The sequence below is a fragment of the Haliotis cracherodii genome, unplaced genomic scaffold (assembly GCF_022045235.1).
Source record: "Haliotis cracherodii isolate W230 unplaced genomic scaffold, xgHalCrac1.p SCAF_4, whole genome shotgun sequence".
Classification (NCBI taxonomy): Eukaryota; Metazoa; Mollusca; class Gastropoda; order Lepetellida; family Haliotidae; genus Haliotis; species Haliotis cracherodii.
This window is the reverse complement of record NW_027266297.1, coordinates 11,047,446-11,065,281: the sequence shown is the minus strand read 5'-3', so window position 1 is coordinate 11,065,281 and position 17,836 is coordinate 11,047,446. Positions and strand designations below refer to the sequence as shown.

The window sequence follows — 17,836 nt, the reverse complement described above, 5'->3', positions numbered from 1 at the left end:
TATTTTTTAAAAATGTCTGGTTTTTGGAGTTCACATGGCATCCCAATGCTGCCGATTGACTGTTACACTCGGACAATGAGGGCTCGGTAATACTCGGTTAAATCGGTTACAGCCAACAGATCATTGTACCGTTAACCACTAATCCTTTCAGTCGATTGGTAAAGTGATAATCAAGCGACACCACCACTTTATTTCAAGGTTGAAGGTAGTGGTTGAGAAAACCGTTGGTGCATACATTTGATTATTTAACACTGGGCATTAGACTCCAGCAAAACACAAGGCGTATTACACTGTTCACTCAGTAAGTCTGAGAGATGTTTTATCAATGTGATGTGCTGCTGATCTGGGCAGATAGAACGTTCCATAGTGACGTACTCAGAATAGAGTTACTTGTACGACTCGATGACTTTCTTTGAGGAAGAAACAATACCTTTCACTTGCCCTGCATGACTAGCCACAGTGTAACGGTCTATTTCATGTACACTGTCAGGCCTTCCAATGAAAACAAACCTAAGATGCTTAAAGTTTGCACACCAAAAGACCAAATAGCTGATCAATACATCAAGTTCACTCACCAAAGACCAAATTGCTGAAATATGCATCGACTTCGCATACCAAAAGACTTAAGAGCTAAAATATGCTGACAAGTTCGATAAATAAAAAATCATATCTGTTTAGACACTTAACTTTGAACATCACTGTAGTGATTTTACAACCGCGAGGATTTGTGAGACTTTCTTAAAATTGTTTTAAGGCGCATAACCTCGCAAGAATATATCTACATACACTTTCTTAATTCTATTAAAACAGTTTTCTGGTGCGGCTACCTGTAACTATACAACATCTATTTCAACTTATTTACGTGTGTTCATTTTCTACAGTAGTAATATCTGTGTTAGATTTAAACATTCAAACGTCAAGCTGAAGACTATTCCCATCGATCATTGGGTGATGTGGAAAGCAATATCTACTCTAGTGACTAAATATGATATCACACAAGCGATATCTCCTGTGTGAGTCATTACTGCATAATAAATTAGGTTTGCTATATTATTTCTCCTATATCTACACATTTCAAACTGATTCTCAAATACTAAACAACTATTATTAATATAAAAATGACTTCAAGCTTACCACCAACCCTACTGCTAAACCATCGCTAGATTGCAACTAACTAACATTACACGTAATTTGTCATGACAGCACGCGAGTGGAATTTGATATGTTTGAGATTATATCAGTTTCGGAGATATATCGATTTCATAGGATAATGAATAGGCGTGGGTGAACACTGAGCGTAGGCGTGGTGTGCGTGGTTGTGGCTTTAGGTGTGTGGGGTGTGTGGTCATCGGGCATAGCTTCTGTATCGCCACTACGTTCTGCATGAGAATAGGTTTGAAATGTTTCAGTTTGGAGATAACATTATTTGTTTTCAGATTTGAGGGTGTTAGTGAGTATTTGATACCACAGATCAACATGTTTCATTAAACCTCAAAACTACTGACGGCCTCTGCCCGCAGAGCGGAAGGTCGGGCGTTCGATCCCCGGTGACGTCATACCAAACCACGTTAAACGATGGTACTTGCTACCCTAAAGTTGTAACCCTGTCTGGCGCTCGGCTTTTAGGGGCTGAAATAAGGACTGGTCGACTCGGAGACAGTATACTGTGTCTGAGTGGGGTATTCATGTTAAACTGCGGCATGGTATCTCAGTTGACTGGCACTATTAATCGACATTAGTCTTGGCATGCACGTTGCTATATACATTGCAAGTGCAATAATCTTGAACGCGACATTAAACCCCATTTCTCCTTACCTCACTACTACTACTACTAGAGGAAATGAAAATCCCCGTGCACCATTAAAAATCCAATTAAAATAATATTATTATGGATTTTTCAGAGTCATGCATGATAATCACATGTACAAACACTGCCACTATTACACATGATGACCCTTAAATAGCACATGAGCCCCGGTCGTTACATGCATAAAATCCCATAGTAAAATATTCGTCGAACGTTCAAAGAAGAGTCAATAGAAACAAAGTAGTGAGTGAGTGAGTGAGTATGGTTTTACGCCGCTTTTAGCAATATTCCAGCAATATCACGGCGGGGGACACCAGAAATGGGCTTCACACATTGTACCCATGTCGGGAATCGAAACCGGGTCTTCGGCGTGACAAGCGAACGCTTTAACCACTAGGCTACCCGGCCGCCCCTACAAACACAGTAAACCACGGAGGTGTTTTAACTGTGAAAAGCAACTCTGGCCAAACCTCGTAAACGTTATGTCTCTCTGGAAATGAGCCGCTTCGTGCACTTGGAGTGCTTGAAACTGGAGTTGCACAAATCGTTGTTGTTAGGTATTTTAGTGTTCGTCGTAACATCACACAGTAACTCTTTCATGTGATTTGATACACTTCGCGAAGTATGATCCGTTTTATTACAATATAGATCTTGATTATCGATCTGTGGCACTCTGCGACCATTTTGTTTGAAGCAAATGCAAATGATATGAGAGGTGGAATCTGATTGGACAAAAAAAAAGGCGGGGCGGGGGCATACAAGGGGCACTGATGGCGCTATGACGTGTATGAGTCCAGTACGGCCAATGAGGCGCCGCTGTGAAGCTTGTGTCACTCCTGTTGGTGGTCACATCGGACACTGACTTGTGATCTAACAATTGACACCACACTACATTAGCCTGAGATGACGTTCACCGGGGACATGTCTTGACACTGTCGTGGGGAATTCAAGTTCAATGGACATCAGTCTATTTTCATGTTGCAAATCGTCCTTCGTTTTGCTTTATTTATTTTTCCCATGATAGTCAGTGATACGCATATAGGTGATAAGTTTTCCCCGTTAGTTTTGTTTGCTTATTGTTTAACGTCGCACTCAGCAATATTCCAGCAATATGACGGCGGTCTGTTGATGATCGAGCCGGGATTAGACAATCCAGTGATTGATTCATAAACATTGATATGACGATATCTTATTCCATCGAAACAAACACGACTACTTCTTTATTTGAGGATATATTTGGCGAACACAAATATGCCATGAAGTACTCACTGAGTACACAGGACGATGCATTCACCCCCTCCCACTTATTAAACAAACTGGGACTGTGGATATTTCAAAGATGCATTGGCTAACAACTAAGCGTACAACCGCAACTGGGTCATTCCCTTGAGGCAGCCCCGCTATATAAATAAAGACTCGTTGTCACGATCGCTCTGTTCCGATTTACTGAAGCGCGGAAACCGGCCGGACTAAGTAGATCCGGGTTCGTTCGGATGATCACACCGTCTGCAGCCAATAGGCTGCTGAGACAGCCATCTGACCTTAGCGTATAGTTGTTTATGTGTTGAACATACTCGTCGCCATAGGACAGGTTAACAGAGGTTGTCAGACTGTCCCAGGAACGGGTACTTGCGTCAGTGAGGCAGTGTGTTGAGAGACAGTACCTTGTGTTGCTGAGGTTAAGGCAGTTTACCAGTCACAGTTACCTAGTTGAAGATGTCCGCTATGGTGATGTGGCTGTGTGTGTTGAGTTGTGTCATCACATATGCATCAGCAACTGGAAGGGAGAAAAGGCAGCTGACACCAGTCAAGCCATCCTGTGATGTAATGGGCCCTTGTTTCTTTGGCTCATTTTGTAACAATGGTGGGACATGCAAGACGAACATGACGACATGTGGCATCTACTGTGTCTGTAAGCCAGGGTTCACAGGGGAATTTTGTGACACATGTGAGACCGACCCGTGCGCTGTCAACTCAACCTGTCAGAATGGAGGGACCTGTGTAAACAAAGCCTGTGAACCCAAATGTAAGTGTCCTTCTGGGTATATGGGGGATCTTTGCGAAACGCCGGCCCCTTCGACGACCCTGACTGTCACGTCGCCTACAACGAATCAAACGGCACCGTCAAGCACCGATGCAGGGTGTAGCGTGAACATGTGTCTGTATGACAACCCATGCACTAATGCCGGAACGTGTGCGGACTGTGGTACATCCTGCATTTGCACTAAGGAATATACTGGACGGTTTTGTGAAACGCCACTGTCATCTACTTCGAAAGCGGAAACTACAATCAGCGGAGCAACAGCATTTGCACAAACAATGTGTAAGAGCGGTTATTTCTGTTTCCATGGCGACTGTTTAATAACAAGTAACGGTACAAGATGCGACTGTCACAAAGGTTTCACTGGTCAGTTTTGCGAATGGCCATGTAACCTTGACTGTGGGGACAATGGATATTGCAGTCGCCTTGACAAGAGCAAACCTGAGTTCTGCAACTGTGTCTCACCTTACACCGGTGACACCTGCACGGAAGTAATCCAAAGAACACGCATTATTACAGGTGAGGCAAAACACGCAATGAATAGGGACCGACCATTTCACACCCTGGGGAGGGGTTGGTGGGGATGGGGGTGCGCTTTGACATTACCTACCTCCACCTTCCCCTCCACACGCACGCACGCACGCACGCACGCACGTACGCACGCACGCACGCACGCACACACACACACACACACACAAACATACGCTCACAAATAAAATGTTCTGTCCCAAATAGACAAGGAGCCTAGTCGGCAAGTCCCTCGGTGTAAAATAGACTTTTCTTTTAGTAAAACCAAGATGGTCCTGTTACGTGTCCCTCGAAGCAGTCCCAGACTCAAAGGGAGCCAGCGTCGGAACAGGGAATAGTCATACCGTGTATTCGGAAGTATTTTACTGTATAATCATATACACCACTATTTATGTTTCAAACAGGTCGGCGCAACTGATTACCTTCAAATGTCAGCATTGGGGGCATAGTGGACAAAATTACACAAGGACTGTTCACGATGAGGTTACTGTCAAGTGCCTCGCCTTAAGAGGTTATATCCGACTTGGCATTTAAGTGCATCAGTTATCTATAATAGAAAGCGGACTCAAAGGGCTTGGTTAGAAATGATAAGCTTGTGTGGATACTTGAAGTCTGTTGACAATATAAGTATATTATTTCAGAAAACACATCTCTACGCGCTTCCGTCATCGTCTTCATGACTACATAATTATCCATATAGTATATACACTGAGTGACTCCCTTGTCCTATTGTCTGGGTGGGCTTATTCGTCTCGCGTTTCAAGCAAAGGGCACTTGTCTATTATAAGACCAACACGCGCGAGTACGGATGAGTATTCACGCGTGTGATCGACAAACAGTAACATTGAAAGCAGTTCGGGTTAGGCACATAACCCGCGAATACAGCAGGCGGGGTTCCGGGTCGGAATAGGTCCCCAACAACCTATGCTGTTCACAGGAGTCGACTTAATGGATCGGGTCGGGCTCGGTGATTTGGTTGAGTGCGTGCCATTGACGGATACCGACGCCGTTGATCGTTGCTCATTGTTTCAATCACTGATTTATCTGGTCATGGTTCGATTATTTACAGACCTCCGTCATATATAGTGCTGATAACGTCGTTCTCGGCAGTAACCCATCTATACGGTCTGTAAATAATCGAGTCTGGACGAGAGAATCCAATGAAGGACATCATGAGCATCGATCTACGCCGTTGGGATACGATGACATGCATCAACCAAGTCAGCGAGCCTGACCACCCGATCCCGTTCGTAGCCACTTAGGACAAGCATGGAGTCTATCCCGGATCTATAATGTACTGAAGGTATGGTGCAGTTATTCAGAGTGGAAGTTTATGGCGACTATTTTCCGATGTCTCAGTGTCCATATACCGGTACATGGTCTGCCCTAACAAAACGTTGATGTAATTGTTGGGCTATAAGGAAGCTATATTAAAATCCTATGTCAAAATTGTTTCAGTCATACCTCGCAAAACGAGGAGCCACTGATGTGATCGTGGTGACGTGTATGTATTGACCAGACATGCATAGACAAACGTCCAAACGATCGCGAACGCAAACCCAAGGGTCCCTGTACCCGGAGACAATAAGAATGTCAACAAACGTACTGCTTGCTATCCCCTCTGAGAGGTGTACAAGTACGCGCCGGAGGCAGATTTCCGCTAGAACCCATTGTCCCGTTATGTTGTGGGACAGGGCATGAATCTGCGTAAACAGTGTGGAGCATGTAAGGAAAGTGACCTTTATCCCTATGTCAGATAGTGTAACAGTGGAAGGGATCTTAAAGGTCTCACTAAATTCCTTACTCATGTGTATAATGCAATTGTACAGTAAACTACGGTTATAACGAACACGCTTATAACGAACTGACGGATATAACGAACTTACTTTTGTGGTCCCGACTATTTGCTGTAGTTATACTGTATATATGCTTATAACGAACTACGGTTATAACGAACTAAAATTAGTTGTCCCTTTGACTTCGTTATAACCGTACTTTACTGTAAAATGATTTGGTGTCTACTTATTCTGTTTTCATTATTACTGTTAAATGCTGTCAGTTTGTACAAACTGAAAAGTGTATGTAATTGAATCTCATGTACCACCGTGGGTGTTTTCCTGAGATACAGGCAACCAATGCTTGCCGTAAAAGGCGACAAGGCTTGTCGTAAGAGGCGACTAACGGGATCGGGTAGTCAGGCTCGCTGACTTGGTTGATGCATGTCATCGATCCCAATTGCATGATGTAGTCAATCACTGTATAGTCTGGTCCAGACTCGATTATTTATAGCTGGAATATTGCTGAGTGCGGCGTTAAACAACCAACCAACCAACCAACTAACTAACCTGAGATGTAAATGAGCTGTACTGTCACCACACAGTACTCAAGTGAGCCGGTGTCCCGGTATAAACTCTCCCCCGGAGATTTTATACCAGTACAGATTCTCCCCCGGAGAATCTGTTCTGAAATATAATCTCCCCCGGGCGGATATATTTCGCGCCCCCCCTCAGTATAAAGTCTCTCCCCTGATTATTCGGTTTGTTTCAATGTCTTTAAGTACTATATTCTTTAAATAGTTATCCCTAATGTAAGGAGGGTTACTTTAAAAAATAGATTATGAAATATGGTCATAATGAATTGATATTTCAGCATATTTTATTTGGTAACTAATCATACCAAACTAATTTGAATGAAATGACTTAATGTAACAAATACATGTACGGTTACTGTTGTAACAGAATTCAGAAATCTTATTAATCCTCGCAAACATTCGGTTTTAACACTAACTACGTAAAAACTGTCAACATATCCACGCGCGCCTCCAGCTCAGGCTGTCCGTTATACTCTGATTAAAGATCTAAAATATATTCCTTAATACAGGCTACGATTTGAAAATGGTATCAGTGTAATATCAGTGGCTAGAATATCATGTTGCAACCAGGTTTCTGTTAAACATACAACATCATAACTATCTAAGTCAGCACTGATTAAATCTACTTTGTCTTTAAGACTGCGTACGTTTAGATGTATAATCTTTAAATCTGGACTATGCAAAGGTCCTAGATTCGGATGGATATCACCACAGCAGAAGAGAAAAAGTAAAACTAAGAATAATAATCGGAAATTATATAAGCAAAGTAACCCAAAATATAGAGAAATGTGTATCATCTTCCCGAAAAGATTAGCATGTAGAATAGATTCAAAAACACCCACCGCCAGCCTGTATTAAACAACATCGTCAAAGTGTACATGTAAAAAATTGTTACAATCGGGCTGGCAGTGAATCTTAATGAAGAACACCTTGTTAAAAAAACACACCGAAACTGATTTGCATAACTGATGTCCACAACATATTGCAAAATATCAAAATAGTAAAAATGATACAGTATAACCTGATACTGAAGAGAAAACAAAAACAACACAGAGAAGTAAAATAGCACGTCATGTAGAAATGAGATAAAGTAATCTGAGAAGGGGTTCATGCGTTATATACAACTTAAAATAAATATTATAATGAAAAACGAAAGGAAAAGTGGGGACCCTCAACCATTGAACTGCATGGCAAGTATTTATAAAACGACCGGGGGAGAAAATATTCTGGGGGGAGATTTTATTTCGTAGGGTGGGGGAGATTTTATTTCGAGAGGGGCGGAACTGTACCGGTATAAATTCGCCGGGGGGAGATTTTATTCTGGGGGCGAATATATTTCGTGACACCGGCATGAAGCGGAAAATTACATGGAGAGGATATGGGCTCACCTGATCATCCGCCCTTGTCACAGACTGACGTCAATGCCCATTGTGTTTCTCGACTCGCTTCAGTGATCATTATAATCTTAGTGAAAGGCATGTCTTGAATATTTAAAAACTAACGGGAGTTGTGTATTCTTTCATTGTAGTGACAATTGTAGGTTCGATTGGTTGAAGTAGTCAATCGGGTGATCAGGCTCGGTGACTTGGTTGATTGCGCGTCATCGGACACCGACGGCGTCGATCGTTGCTCAATACATCAATCAATACAGCAATATTCCAGCTATGCGGTCTGTAAATAATTTGAGTCTTAGGTTGCCTTAACAAAACGTTTATGTCAGTGTTGTGCTGAAAAGACATACATAACCAAGGTTTTCTCGACTTGCTTCAGTGATCATTATAATGTCTTGAATATTTAAAACCTAATGGGAGTTTGGGAGTGTATTCCTTCATTGTAGTTACATTCACACTGGCCACACCCGTAGATTTGATTGCTTGCAGTGGTCAATACATTATAGCAATAAGCGTTTTCAACTATCTATGGGCTTTGTACAGGATTCATTCATTACAGAAAAATATTCAATTTCACCTATACTGTCGTGGTGTAGAATCGCTAAACTAGACCAACAGGTAGCAAGAATACTTGGGTTGGGCTCTGTTTAGTCCTTGTAATAAAAGGCGACAAACGGGATCGGGTGGTCAGGCTCACTGACTTGGTTGATGCATCTCATCGATCCCACATTGCGAGGATCGATGCTCATGATATCAATCACTGGATTGTTTGTTTCAGACTCGATTATTTACAGACCGCCCTCATATAGCAGGAGTATTGCAGAGTGCGGCGTTAAACAAAAAAAACTAAACAACAACCAACCAACCAACCCTGGGGAACACATTCGGGAACACCTAGTAGCATCACAAGTGCTTCATAAACACAAGCTCATAATGTAGTAGGAATCGTGTAATCGACTCTTCTATAAGCAGAGTTGTCTTATGAATATGGAAAGGGTTTTGTCGTTTTTAGTTATGTGTCATCATTTGATTTGTAAGTAGACATTCTGGTTAACAAGATCATTGGGGGTGTGGAGTGGGGGTTGGTGGGTGGGGGTGGAGAGGCGGGGGAGGGATGTCCTTTGGGACACTTTACGTACTCGACCAATTTCATCTCGCAGCTTAAACCATTTGCAGGTTACGGGTCGCTACTGGGTGTCATTTCTAATTTATGTGGGGGCACAGGTGGCCCTGTCCTCTAAGGCGCAGCGATTCGCTGAACAGAGTTGCGTCCCTGTGAAACCAGAAACCTGTGATTGTGGGTTCGAATCCCGGTTCGCCCCGATTATGTTTCTAGGTTTGTCATCATCATACCCGTGCTCGTGGGTTTCACCAAAGTGGTAAATGTCTGAGACCTGCATCATTTCGGGCTTTCCTCCCACATTAAGCTGACACGCCGCGATATAACTCGAATACTGTTAAAAGCGGCGTTAAACCCAACTCACTCACTCTAATTGATGTAATATTTGTTCATCTGTGACAAAAATATCGATCTTATCCATTAGTATGTGCGATTGTTATTCATTATTTCTTTCTGTTTCTGTTTATCTCAGGGTTAAATATATACTCACCGCCAATAGAAACGCGAACCATAGAAACATATAGAAGAGTATGTTGGTTAAGATGAGATGTTTCCAATGTGTACCACTTAATGACAAAACTAACAATCAGTCAAATGTTACCACAGAGAGTCTTTATTCTTATCACGATAGGCTGCACGTGATTTCCAAACTTTACACTCTAATCCTGCACGAGACAAATGGTGCATCTCGAGTCATGGATCTATGACGTCACAATAAGTAAGACACTTTTCCTCAGATTTGCCATTGAATTGGATCAAACTAATCGTCGACAGTAACTGTTGCCCATGGTCCCGTGGGTTATATGCGTTTCAAGAACAGGCGATCTCATATCTTAATCTTCCATAGGTGGCCCAGTCGCAAAAGGCGCTGAAATTTGTGTTGAAGAGTTCGTGGGGTTGAATTTCAGGTTCGCCCTGAGTATGATCCTTGGTTTTAACCGTAGTACATCAGATCTGGAAGACCATTCTTAATAACTAGATTAACAGTTTGTTTGTTCAGTGTCTGTCACATTGATGTTATATTTTGTTCTATAGTAACCGGAAACTGGAAATCCTGGCTGATTGGGTGTATAATTGCACTATTGGCCGTCCTCGGGTCCCTTGTCCTCGTGGCCTATGTCCTCATGAGGAAGAGGAACATCTTCATCATGCGAGTCCTATACTACTTCCAGCCTCACGAGGATGATGGTGAGTAATGTCAGTTGCTACGGGAGACACCACAAAGCAGTGTATGATTATTGCAGAGTGGGAAAAATTGGAATAATAATGAAAATATTATTATTATAATTAAGTCATTATCTGGATTATAATATATGAGACAGCGATGTAGTACGCATGCATTAAGATTATGGATCTGACAGGTCTCTATATTCGCTGATCATACATGATTCCGAACTGTAAATTCCAATTTCAAAAATCATGTCATTCTTAATCATCATAGTCCCCTGTTTCAGACCTAGATCATTTATCTGCGTAGGCACTGATGTGACGGCGAACAGAACTAAGTACATAAATATTAAAATGAATATGAAAGTGATGGAAGAAATGACTACTGATGCTTTCACTGAGTCGAGGAGACATCAGTGGAGTCCATCCCCTTTTTGTCTATGGTCGTAAAGAATGTTGTTACTCTCGTCAGATAAAACATCAGCATTCTCAGAATACGAAAAGTAGCATATGTGTACTTGTCATTTGTAGATGGAAAGGAATTTGATGCCTTCATATCGTACAAGTCCTCACCAGAAGATGAGACGTTCGTTTATAGGACTTTGTATCCCGAGCTGGAAAAACAACGGGGCTTCAAGCTGTGTTTACATCAGAGAGATTTTGTTCCAGGAGAAAGTATGTAAAACGTAGTTAGCATGTAAATGTGCGTGGATCCAGTTAACGTAGCTTGAGTTTTCAAGGTTCTTTTCGTTTCAAGCAAGTAACTTTTAAGAATTTTAGAAAATGAAATCTGAAACTCCTACATTATGGCCAACTTTCCAGAAAATGATCTCATCCCCGTAGAATGTACTGGCTCAAATACTTTAAATAAATTCTTGTCCTTTCTAAGACGTCCTCTGAAATATGAGTGAACTTAAAAGAATTCTCCCGTTTTCTATTTGTATGTTTCATACTTGGAATGACCTTGACCTCTTCTTGAAGAACATATTTTTATGCCATTCCTGTATGTGTTTCAGCTATAGCAAACAACATCCTATGGGCCATCGAGAAAAGTCGGAGAACGATTCTGGTTCTGTCCCCGAAATACATGGAGAGTGACTTCACCAGGTTTGAGTACCAAGTTGCACACAATGAGATGCTGAAGCAGAAACACAAGGTCATCCCTCTCCTTCTGGAAGACATCAGTGAACAGAACCATCTCACAGACAGAACCCTCACCAGCATCCTAAAGTCGATCACCTACATAGAGTGGCCTCGGAACGGAGAAGAGAATAAGCTCAAGACATTCTGGCGAAGGCTTGAACTCTCTCTGCCCAAAAGGAAGTTCAGGTCCATTGAAGATGGCGGGACAGACACTAAAACATCAAGGCCTATATCTTATGCAAATTCTGCTTTTGAATCCAGTCCGGAATCTTTCAGTCTGGAACGAAGTGGGGAAAAGTCAGAAAAAGATGTTTTTAAGATACAGGATAACTTGCAAGTAAAACAGGGTCCAACCAAGGACGATTTGGAGAAGATTGATCTGGTGGTAGAAACTGAAGAAAGTAAGAAGCCATCGAGCAGTAAGAACCTGAAGGACTTTTTCGCAGAACCATGTAATGATGATGTGTTTAATGCAATGCGCGAAAGTTCAGAGAGACTGGAACAAACTTTAGAGGTGTAACGCTAAGCCTATAGGAGCCAGGAAAAAGAGTGTTACACAAGGATTTGAACCAAAATGACTATTTCAGCAGTGTAAATATATTTATGTACTTGCAACTGTATAGAAGACAATATTACCATGATAATGTACAGCTTTCAATTCTGATTGGTGTAACATTAACTTGTACAGCTACTTAATTTGATCGAGTGGCAAATCTTTTGATGAGAAAATCAAATGGATCTTAAACTCCTGGTAATTTTCGGTTGTTTGTGGAAATAGGATATATCCCATTTCAGGCTGCCTGGCTTTTGTAATTTTGTGTACCTAGACATCCTATTTTCATTCAAGGGCTTGCCAAAGTCTTGATAAGACAGGAGCAAACCACCGGAAGCAGACTTTTTATTTGAGAGTTCAGTTCGTATTGAACAAATAAACAAGTGACCCTTACCAATAGCATTTCACATTACCAATTACTTATGTGTATCATATTTTCTTATTTTCTTATTTTCTTTCTGAAACACATTAAAACCTGACTGATTCTGTATAGTGAGACATGCAGATCGCTATATTCATGTCTCTAACAAATACTGATGATACTTTTTGCTCCGCAAATCTCTATCATATATTGGTGTTCGGATGTTTCAATTATAACCAATGAATAATCCAGGTTGCAAACTTATCTCAAACCAGTTTTTTAAATAAAATGTATTTTTTCATCTGAACACTAAATTGTTTCGGTTTATGCATCAATGAGCAATGGAGGCATCTGACGGCCTCGAACTCGCCCAGCGCGCATATCCCTGTCCATATCCTACACATACACACATCATTCCAAAGCCCAGTTTGCTCATATGTACATCTGTACAGATACCAAAAGCCACCAAGATCAATATTGGTGGCAATACTAAAAATAGGACCAGACTTCTGGAGGCTTGTTTAGACACTTTCGGGCTCGACACAATCTGCAGTTTCTGGATCATAGTTCTTTTGATATCAGTTTTGTCTAAATTGCAAAATTTGAGGGGTGGATCCAATACTTACAAGAATTAGCCAAAGGAAAGTCAGGTTAGTCTTCTTCCTTGTTACTTTACGATTAACACATCGGAGGGGAATGTTGTCCTAATATTGGTTAAAATAGACTGATTTGAGCATAGTACATGTCTTGTTTGTTTGTTGTTTAAGGCCGCACTCAGCAATATTTCAGCTACATGACGGCGATCTGTAAATAATGGACTCTAGACCAGACAATCCAGTGGTTAGCATCATGAGTAACGATCAAAGCTTTATTCTTATTCTTCAGATGTTATAGGGGCGGTTGGGTATCCTAGTGATTTTAAAGGCCAAGGTTCGATTCCCCATATGGGTACAATATGTAAAGCCCATTTTTGGAGCCCAAATGATATTAAGTGCAGATGTTTTTAGATTTTTATCAAATTCTTTATACCATATGTACACACGTGAAATGAAATGGGGTTTAATGCCGCATCTAAGTTTATTGCACTTGCGTGCGTGCGTGCGTGCGTGCGTGCGTGTGTCCCGCAGTTTCGCATGAAAACCCAGACATCGCCAGACTGGGTAACAACAAGTAGAGACACTTTTAGAATCTTTTAACACTTCGCGCGGCCGCTCTACCACTAGATCACGGAGGCGGTCCATATGTACAAAAAGAAATGTTATTTGGATTTATCTGACGCGTTTAGCAATTATATTCCAGGAACACTACTGTTCATCATTATTAAATCCCAATGAGAAGACTTGTGATTTCTATTTGTGTATAAGTGTCTCATCTTACCAGGACATATGCCATTTGACAATTTGGAAAGAGATGGTCAGTCATGGTTAGAAAAGATACGCTTGAGTTGATACTCAAAGTCAGACCTGTTGTCTACATGAGCTTCCGGGCCTCAGTCATGGCTTTAATGACCATGCTTCCTTATCGTATCTATATTGAGTCACTCCTTGGTCCTATTGTCTGGGGGCGAATATTCGTCCCGTGGTTCAACCAAAGGACACTTGTTTATTATTTGACGAACACTAACCAGTTTGGATGAGTATTCATGAGTGTGATCGAGAAAAAAAACATTGGGAGAAGAGTGGGTTTCGTAAATAACCCCAAATTAACTGTGTACAGTCGGTGTGGGAATGCGGGTCAGAATAGGTTCCCAGCAACCTATGATTGTCCTATGAGGCGCCTAAATGGATGGGGTAGTCAGGCTTGGTGATTACGTGTCATTGGACACAGAAGGCGTCAATCGTTACTCATAATATCAATCACTGGATTATCTAGACAAGGCTAGATTATTAACAGGTCCCCGCCATATTTCTTGAATTGTACTGATAACTGTGTTTGTTTGTTTGTTTGTTTAACGCCTCACTTAGCAATATTCCAGCTATTTGGCAATCCAGAGTCAGACAATCCAGTAATTCACATCATGCAACAACCAAGTCAGCGAACCTGCCCACCCAATCCCGTTAGTCTCTCACAAGCATAGGCTGCTGAAGACCAAATCTAACCTGGATCTTCAAGGGTCAATGAACGTGTAATATATCTTTAATCAGTTGTGGAAAGGGTGTTGTTATTCATATACACGATGCATGAAAACAAAAACACTTTTCATGGTACTTTTTATTTTCTGATGTCACTCTGAGTACATGACCAATAACACAGATAACCACACATCCTCATGATGTGCATCAACTGTACAAACGTTTGTTTGCCACATCAGTGTCCTTTCATGAATGCCAAAATTGTTCATGACAATTAAATACATAAATTAAATACGAATGGATAGCTCATATTTCCTTTGGGTTACAGTTGGCATAAGACAACAATTGTGCCTAAGTGGTCCTGACCCAAATACTTGTGTAGCTGTAAAAGCGTAAGTCGATATGGAACCTTTTCAGCTACACTGAAGTCTTGACAAGACCCCAAAAGTCACCCTACTGCATCATACACTTACGCCCAACACTGGCTTACGATAGTCGTAACGCTAAGATCGCTTTGTTGAACGGTGCCTAGGAGTACACACTTGGAAAGTATACAGAAATAAACCCAATGTTCATGTGCTGTACTCCAGCTATATGACGACATCCTGTGAATAACCGAGTCCAGACCAGACAATCCAGTGATTGATATTGTGACCAACGATCCACAGGCGTCGGGGTACGATTTCCACCCAATCAACCAAGTCACCGAGCCTGGCCACCCTATCCATTTGACGCCTATTACCAACAGCATAGGCTGATGTTCATCAATTCATGGTATGCCACTTATATGTAAATAACAAAATATAACAACAACAATAATATCATTGAAGAAACCACGACGAAGGGGATTACCATCTCAACATGTTAAGAGGTACTAATATCTTTCAAACATCCAAGTACGGACACATGTTAAGACTACACTAAGCAACAAATTAATACCAAAATAGATCCCAATTTCTCCTGTTACAGTTTACTGTCAAATTGATTTCACCTGTTGCATTACTGTAACAGATAATGTCAACTAATTTAACTAATCGATGCTTGCAGAGTGGTTAAGCGGATCCTGGAAATATATTCTAGCAACGGTGTGATGACGACATGTAGCGGTTTGAGACAAGGTGTCGCACTCTTCAAAACATCCTCTTCTGCCAAGCCATCAACATGTTAATCGTTTTTGAATACGTTTATTTGTTGTTTAAAGCCGCACTCAGCAATATTCGAGCTGTTTGACGCAGCGTCTACTCGGAGATTGGAAGGTCGGGGGTTTGATCCCTGGCCGTGTCATACAAAAAAACGTTAAAAGATGGTACTTGTTGTTACCCTACCTGGCGCTTGGCATTAAGGGGCTAGAACAATGACTGGTCGGCTCGGGGTATGTATACTGTGTCTGAGTGGGGTGTGCAAAAACAAAATGTGAACACGTTCTAAATCACCTGTTTCGATTTGGCAACGTGATAGTTCGTGTGACGTCACCTATATTCGTGAGTCTGTTCCACGAAACTACTTCTTGTAGCATAATGGCTAAATATGCCTTGTATGGCTACAGAAATTGCATCTAGTCCATCTAATTGCATTGTATATTACTTCATAGCCGTGACACGAAGTCAAATAACTTCTATCACTGGTGGAGTGCAATTTCCCCACGTTCCACCGACCGTATCCTCGTGCGAGAGACTACGACCGGTATGACGTCACTTTGTTGCCAGTTGGATCGGTTGTAGATTTTTCTGAGACGAGAGAGTGATAGCCGGTTCGAGCCGAGATACCGTATTCGACCCACAAAGCGCGCGCCCCCGCCCCCGCCAGCTTTTACTAAACATATTGAAAATAATCATAACCCTAAGCGAAGCAGCTGATCGCTTCACACACGATTTTACCGAAATTAATTAAAACAATATTAAAAGGAATTTTGAATAAAATTAATGAAATAAATTGCAAACATAATTCCAGATATACAAAGAACACTTTTTATAGCCAGACAGTGTAATTACATGACAAATTTGCGAACTTCAGTATGGATTTGTTGACATGGTTTTCCGGTGTTACGTGCTCTCATTGTTGTGCCAATTTATGGTACGCATCTATGGGATAAATCTAAAACGGTGTAAAATAGAGAATCTCACCCGAGTATCTTTTGATATCAAATATATCAACACGAGTTGATAAAAGTGGGAAAACTCCGAGGCTTGCCGAGGATTTATTCCCACTTTTATCAACGAGTGTTGATATATTTGATATCAAAAGACACGAGGGTGAGATTTTATTTATCATCCAACATCATTCTTCCAACTTTTTCAGTTTGTAGAAAGTAATAAGCAGTGTCTTAAGTGTAAAAAGTACTGCTAACAGCTTCAGTAGCAGAGCCATTAGTGATGTCATTTGATTGTGATGTCATGGTAACCAATGACGTCACACTGGTCTGCAAAGCATTGTCTTGCAATTTCATTGCAGCGATATCTACAGTATAGATATCGCTTGATCTCACCCAAGCGATATCTCCTGTGGGAGCCATAGAGATTACTACACGAGTGTCTGTCAGATACCATTGATCTTACAACGAGTTGTTTCAAAACGTATCTAACGAGCGAAAGCGAATTAGATACGCTTTGTAACAACGAGTTGTAAGATCAATGGTATCTGACAGGCATGAGTGCAGTAATCTGTTTCTGACACATCCTAAAATCGCACCTTTCTAGCATCGAACCGATGATTTTTGTCTATTCTCATGATTGCAGTAGCGCATTAATACGTAACACCTCTGTCATAAGTGACGTCATCCTATGTGCTGCTTACTACTCATAAATAATGTGACCCTACACAAAAAAGGTTTTCGTCATATCTGTGGATTATCAAGGCGATGATGAAAATGCATACTAGACAAAAACCAAGAACACGCTGGGTGCCAAGTTGAAAGTTTACACCTCAAAGAAATTACCAAATATGTACAACAATGTTTACTTCCGTATGACATCACTACCGGTGACCGACTTTTATAAAATGGCGTGTTCACTGACAACAGTACGCGGGATTTCCAGAGAAGGTTTTCGTTGATTGAGGGATCGTATACATATAAATGTGTCACGTAGGTAATCAGAAATATTCTGACAATCTGCGTACTGTTATTTGTTTACCATGTTTTCCAATGTATCAAAGAGAATTAGTCAGAAATGCAGACAACTACCGTTATCGTTGTGCGTGATTTAGCGTCAGTCATGGCGTCACACAGGACGGAAACTTTTACGTCTTCTGTTGAATTTACCACATCATTGTATTGTATATATG

At 41.3% G+C, this 17,836-nt stretch overlaps 1 protein-coding gene across 1 annotated transcript; it reads left to right on the top strand.

The window, feature by feature from the left end:
- The first annotated feature begins 3,325 nt into the window (after positions 1-3,325).
- Positions 3,326-13,113, top strand: LOC139479818 (uncharacterized). Its single transcript, XM_071262703.1, has 4 exons — positions 3,326-4,367; positions 10,294-10,446; positions 10,957-11,100; positions 11,442-13,113. Exons 1-4 carry the CDS (start codon positions 3,524-3,526, stop codon positions 12,086-12,088), a joined length of 1,788 nt encoding a protein of 595 aa, XP_071118804.1. The 5' UTR covers positions 3,326-3,523; the 3' UTR covers positions 12,089-13,113.
- Positions 13,114-17,836: the final 4,723 nt, after the last annotated feature.

Bases quoted from the DNA above. Each gene is read 5' to 3' on its own strand.
- LOC139479818 (XM_071262703.1), top strand. From the start codon at position 3,524: ATGTCCGCTATGGTGATGTGGCTGTGTGTGTTGAGTTGTGTCATCACA. The intron at 4,368-10,293 runs GTGAGGCAAAAC...TTTGTTCTATAG, and splicing joins AAGAACACGCATTATTACAG to TAACCGGAAACTGGAAATCC. The intron at 10,447-10,956 runs GTGAGTAATGTC...TGTCATTTGTAG, and splicing joins CCAGCCTCACGAGGATGATG to ATGGAAAGGAATTTGATGCC.